This window comes from Nyctibius grandis, chromosome 24, assembly GCF_013368605.1.
Source record: "Nyctibius grandis isolate bNycGra1 chromosome 24, bNycGra1.pri, whole genome shotgun sequence".
NCBI lineage: Eukaryota > Metazoa > Chordata > Aves > Nyctibiiformes > Nyctibiidae > Nyctibius > Nyctibius grandis.
The window spans coordinates 4,339,366-4,345,435 of record NC_090681.1 but is presented as its reverse complement, the minus strand read 5'-3'; the positions used below and the strand labels follow the sequence as shown (position 1 = coordinate 4,345,435).

The window sequence follows — 6,070 nt, the reverse complement described above, 5'->3', positions numbered from 1 at the left end:
GATTCGTTCCCATTTCTTGGGTAAGTTGGGGATCATTTGGCTCCTTCCAGGTGTGTGAAATGTAGACACCTGCTCACATCCCCAGTGATCTCCCCTGGGGAAACTGCTGGAGGTCAAGACATCAAAAATCCAAATTTTCTTGATTTGGTGGCTCAGGGGGACTAAAAGAGCCACGAATTAATCTACTGTCTGGGCCAGTAACAGTGCTTTAGTTGTCGATACTTACTGGGTCGTGGTCAAGGCAAATTGTTTTTTTTAAATTGATAATATTGAATATTTTCAATTCTATATTGAAAACATCTCAATTATTAAATTGCAGTCAGGAAACATCTGGAACCAGCCAGCTCTTGGCTCTGCTCTTCTCACCTTGTGCAGAAAATCAGCCTGGTGAGTCTTTCTTTGCCATCACTGTCCCACCCAGGACAGCAAATACTCACACACCCTGTACACGCTCACTGAAAAATCTGACTTTTTTTTTTTTTTTGGACTAATTCTTGCTTCCAAAAAGCAAACAACCCACCCCCAGCTCCAAACAGCCCAGTCTGCGTCGGGTGAGGACCTGGGCCGCTTCCCAGGGCGGGTGTCAGAAGCAAGTGTGGGGTCATTTAGGGTTTATTGGGTTATTTTACTTGTTTTCTCCGGAAGAATTTCTGTCCTCTTAATTCTTCGATACCTTTGGCCTCTCTGTTTGCCTCCAAGCCTGGTGAAAACCCAAATCCCTTGTTGGTGTCCTCAGGCTTTTTCAGAGGGAGCATAAAACCTGGAGGAAATAAGAGCAGAAAACTTGACTTTATTAAAATGAAACAATTTGTCTTTTGAGAGAATCTGAATTGTGAGTAACCAAACAGAAGCCAGAGGGAGGGTTTCTCCTCCCGTGCTCCGTTTCGCTGTCACTCAGACCCAGCTTGTTCCCCCTTTTGAGTCTTCAAGAGACGTGAGAGGAAGATGTGATTTGAGAACGGCGACACATCCATGCAGGTGTCGCACCTGTAAGGAAAAAAACCCCATGATAACTGTCCTGTCGCTTTAATCCCAGGTCGTAGATCCGTGTCCTCTGACCCGGGATGGCCCAGGTTAAATTCATGCCGCATCAGAGCTAAAATTTTTTTTTTTTTAATTTTTTTTCCCTTTTTTAAGGCAAAGCAGGTGAATTGCTGGGACGTCGCCCTCCTGATGCCCGTGTTCCCCGCAGGATTTATTCCCCAGCGCCTTCGGCCTTGGCAGCACTGCCATGGAAACCAGCCCCCTCCCGGGCTGTGCGTGCGGGTGGGAGTCTGGTGTACCCACGGACCTGAAACAGCCCCATTTCACCCCAAACTGGAGAGGGTAGAGAAAAATGGGTAATTTTGCACATCGCTGGCTGGCTGTGCTCCTCCTTTGCTGGTTGGGAGACCTGGAGGGGAACAGAAGGGGTTACACCAACGTTGGACCTGATGTTAAATATTAGGAGGGGTTTTTTAAAGGAAGAGGCCAAGGGAATGTCCTGGAGGGTAGAAATAGTCCTGGGAAAAAAGGAGTAGCTGAGATGTGGGGGGGAAAGTGAATATTTGATGCATGACTTGGTGGCTGCTTCTACCGACCCTCCTGAGGATGCTCAGAGGGCAGGACCAGCGAGGAGCAGTTTCAGGCTGGACCTGGTCCTGTTCTGGTCTAAACTGGGACAAAAATGGGAACGTTGTGGTGCGTCTGAGGAGGCTTCGCTTTGAGCCGGCCGCAGTGTGTGTGTTAGACTTCAGGATACCGGCAAAATAATCCACGTGTGATTATAACTGCAGACCCCAAGAGCGAGCACTGCTGGCTCCCCGTGAGCGGGGCACAGGTGAGAGCAAAAAGGTGTTTGTTGCTGCTATTTCTTTGCAAAAAAAAAAAAAGGTTCCCGGTTTGGTTTTTCCCTGTTGTGCTGCTCTCCCCCATGGAGAGGGAGGTGAATTCCCCCTGCCCAAGTGCCCTCGCTAGCGGGGTGCAGGGGATGGGGTGCCTGGGGAGCCAAGGATGGAGGGGAGCCAGGGACCACCGACAGGGTGGGGTGGGATGGATGGGATGGGGTGTGATGGGGTGGGGTAGGTGGGATGGAATGGGGTGGGGTGGGATGGGATGGATGGATGGGATGGAATGGGGTGGGTGGGGTGGGATGGGATGAGATGGCATGGGGTGGATGAGATGGAGTGAGATGGGATGGCGTAGGTGGGGTGGGATGGGATGAGATGGGATGGTACAGATGGGTTAGGGTAGGACGAATGGGATGGGGTGGATGGGGTGGGACGAATGGGATGGGGTGGGATAGTGTGGGATGGGAGGGATCTAGCGGAGCAGAGGGGTCTACTGAGGGTCCACAGGGACCACCCATCCGAGCTGTCACCTGCCTGGGCCGTGGCTGGGCGGTTCCCGGCTGCTTTTTGGCACAGGCTCAGGCTGGGGTTAAACCCAGCGGGTTTGGGGACAATTCCTCATGTGGATGGGTGAGCGGGTAGGGGATGTCCCCAAGGACCCCCCCAAAGCGGGGATGGATGCGGTGCTGCCTGCAGGCAGCGTGGCTCGGGGGGGGGGTCTGGATCAGGCCCTGCCCTGCTGAGCCCTCAGGCATCCCTGGGTGGAGATGAGGGGCCGGGACCACCCCACCCCATCCCAGCACCCCAGGGGTCCCCAGGAGTGGGGGCTTTAGTGAGGCAAAGGGGGGGGCTGGGAGGAACCAGCACCCCGGGAGGGCAGGATCCGTCCCGCAGTGACCTTGGGCACCATCGGCCTCGTGTGTGTTAACGATTGACACACCGGGACTCTGCCCGTCCCATGGGGTCACCCCCCCTCCCCGGCCACCCCTTGCCACCCCTGGTCAGGGTCCATCGCCCCAGCCCCATCCTGCCCCCCTGGGACACACACCAACACCCCCCGGGGGGATTTTCCCCCTGGGGCTGAGCCCTCTATCCCCAAGTCCCCTTCAATGCCCCCCAAGGTGACCCTGCTCCTGGGGCCAGGCTCTGCCTCCCTGGTCTCCTGCACCCTTCTCCCTCCCAGTGTCCCCAGTGCCCCTCCCAGTACCCACAGCTCCCTCCTCCCAGTCCGAAGGGGCAGCGGGGCTTGGTGGGACGCCCCGTCTCTGCGGGGGCCATGGCGGGTGTCAGGGTGCTCCCCAGCCCCACTGAGGCTCTGCCGGGCAGAGCCCAGAGGACGACGGTGGCAGGTACCAGTATGGGCACTGGTTTGGGCTGGGGGGGCTTCCTGGGGACAGGGAGGGGGGTGACACCCTGCTGAGCCCCCCCCCCCCCCCAGCACCCTTGTGTGTTTTTGAGGGGCTGCTCTGGGGGTATCGGTGCTGGGGGGTGGCGGGGGCCCTGTCCCCACAGCAAGGTCCAGGGCAGGGTGCTGGTGTGGGGTGTTTTGATCCCAGTGCCCCCCCAGAACGTGTCTGGGGGTGCTGGGGGGGCACAGGCTCCTCTGTACCCCCCAGGAAGGCTGTAACCCCCCAGTTTGCTCGCAGGGGGGGGACACAGAGGGTCTGGGGGGCCCCAAAGAAGGAGGGTGAGGAGCGCAGGAGGTGTTTGCGCTCCACAAGTGTCACGAGCGGCCAGGTCTCAGCTTCCCTTTGCTGCTGGCTGGGGGGGGTGCCTGAGTGGCCAGTGCCAGCCCTGGCATTGCCCCCCCTTAACCCCCCCCGGGACACCCCGTGCTGGTGGGGGATCCTCACCCCCCTCCTTGCTACAGCCCCCCCAGCCCCGGGGCAGATCCCTCCTGGCCAGAGCATCTCTGGGCCAGGGGACATCCGTGGGGCAGGGGACATCCCTGGGGCAGGGGACATCTGCGGGGGGGGGGGGGCAGAACCAGACAGGACATGGGGCACCAGAGCATCCCCGGGGAGAGGGTGACAGCCCCAGGACCCCCCCCAAGGGGCTGGGTTAGGGTCAGGGTGGCCATGAGAGGCCAGAGGGGACAGGGATGGGGACAGGGCCAGTGCCTCCTTTTGGGGGGGACACAGAGCAGAGGTGGCTGCAGTTTGGGCCAGGCTGGGGGTCCTGACCCCATGTCCCCCCCCCACAGCCACCCACGCTGTCACCGGGACCCCCACGCTCCCGCCGTTCCCAGCGGAGATGCAGACGGCGATTTTCGGTGAGTGCTTCCCCGGTGCCAGGGAAGGGGGGTCCCAGGGCTGCCCCCCCAGGACCCCCCCCCAGCTCCCCCAGTCCCCTGAGCTGCCTGCTCCCTGCCTGTGTGTCCCCCCTCCCCAGGCATGGGGTGTTTCTGGGGCGCAGAGCAGCTCTTCTGGGAGACACCGGGGGTCTTCTCCACCCAGGTGGGCTTCGCAGGAGGCATCACCCCCAACCCCACCTACGAAGAAGTGCGCACAGGTAAGGGGGGGCTCCTCCTCCCACGCCGCGACGGGGACCCCCCGCTGTCCCCTGCACCCACAGCGGGGGGGTGACGTCCCCATGCAGCATCTCAGGGTGTCCTGCAGCCCCTGGGCGCCTGTGGGGTGCTCTCTGCCATCCATGGGGTGCTGGTCACCCCCTTGTCCCCCACCTCAGCCCCCCCCAAACCCCCCAGCCCTACTTCACTGGAGAGATGTTTTGCGGAGGATGAGCTGTCCCCAGCCAGGGGGTTCATCCCGGGGCAGTGGGAGGCTGGGGGGCAGGAGGCCACGGTGAGGGGCTGGCTCTGGCCGCAGGGCTGACGGGGCATGCCGAGGTGGTGAGGGTGGTCTTCGATCCGCGGAAGATCAGCTACGAGGAGCTTCTCAAAGTCTTCTGGGAGAACCACGACCCCACACAAGGTAGGGCCGAGTAGCGGGGCCCTGAAACCCCCTTCTGGGGGGGCTTAACCCCAGACTGGTCCCCCCCTGAGCTGGGGGGGGCTCGCAGAGACTCCCCTTTAGGAGGACCCCCCACAGCCAGCTCTGCAGTTGTACCCCCCCTACCCCTGCCTGTGACTCAGTTTCCCCATCTCACCCTCCATGGGTGAAGGCAGTGCCCACTGCACCGTGCCTGGTGGGGTCAGGGGGTGCCCCATAACCCCCCCTGGGTGCTGCCCCCCCCTCCCCAGGCATGCGGCAGCAGGAGGACGTGGGCACCCAGTACCGCTCCGTCATCTACACACTGGGCCCCCAGCAGCAGGCAGCTGCCCTCCGCAGCAGGGCCATGTACCAGCAGGTAGGTGGGGACACTGGGACCCTCCCTGGGGACACCGGGACCCTTCTTGGGACACCAGGACCTTCCCCGGGGACATTGAGACCCTTCTTGGGGATACCAGGACCCCGCTGGGGACACCAGGCCTTACCCCTGGGGATACCAGGACCCTCCTGGGGACACTGGGACCCTCCTGGGGACACCAGCCACCTCCCCCAACCCCGGGACATGGGGCACAGCCCTGCCCTGGCTGTGCCGTGCCATGGGGCAGTGGGATGGGGGGTCCATCCAGGCTCCCCCCCCCATGGGACTGTCCTAGGAGCTGAGGCAGCGGCAGCGAGGGGACATCACCACTGCCATCGAGCCGGCCGGGGACTTCTACTACGCCGAGGACCGCCACCAGCAGTACCTGCACAAGGTGCCCGGCGGCTACTGTGGCCTGAAGGGCACCGGCGTCACCTGCCCCACCGCACCCTGAGGGGCCACCTCGTGTCCCCTGGCTTGTCCCCGTGTCCCCGGCATTGCAGGCAGGGTGGGCACAGCGGCCAGCCCCACACGTCCCAGCCAGCCCCCCACTCCCCATTGCCCCGGCAGCATTAAAGCCGTGTGCCCCCCACCCTGTCCTGTCCCATGGGTGCAGTTGGGGGGCTCGCTGCGATGGGGAGGGACCCCCATGAGGGGGGGGTGGCTGTGCCTATGGCCATGCCCATGGCTCTGCCCCACGGCGGGGCGCTGGGGGGGGGCGCTTCGGGGTCCATGGGGCTTCGGGGACAGGAGGGGCTGATGGTCTGAGGGGGGGGGGTCAGGGTGGTGGTCCGGGGGGGGTGGCCATGTCCGCGGGGCTGGTGGTCCATGGGGTCGCCGGCGGGCGAGGGCTGCAGGGCCGCGCTCTGCCGCCAGGGGGCGGTGCTGGGCCGTGTCCGCTCCCGTCCGCCAGGGGGCAGCGGCGGCGCAGG

At 62.4% G+C, this 6,070-nt stretch overlaps 1 protein-coding gene across 1 annotated transcript; it reads left to right on the top strand.

Annotated features, from left to right (window-relative positions):
* The first annotated feature begins 3,105 nt into the window (after positions 1–3,105).
* LOC137673287 (peptide methionine sulfoxide reductase MsrA-like) lies at positions 3,106–5,592 on the top strand. The gene is made up of 6 exons (XM_068418007.1): positions 3,106–3,178; positions 4,033–4,101; positions 4,221–4,340; positions 4,658–4,762; positions 5,032–5,138; positions 5,434–5,592. Exons 1-6 carry the CDS (start codon positions 3,106–3,108, stop codon positions 5,590–5,592), a joined length of 633 nt encoding a protein of 210 aa, XP_068274108.1.
* The last annotated feature ends 478 nt before the right edge of the window (positions 5,593–6,070 follow it).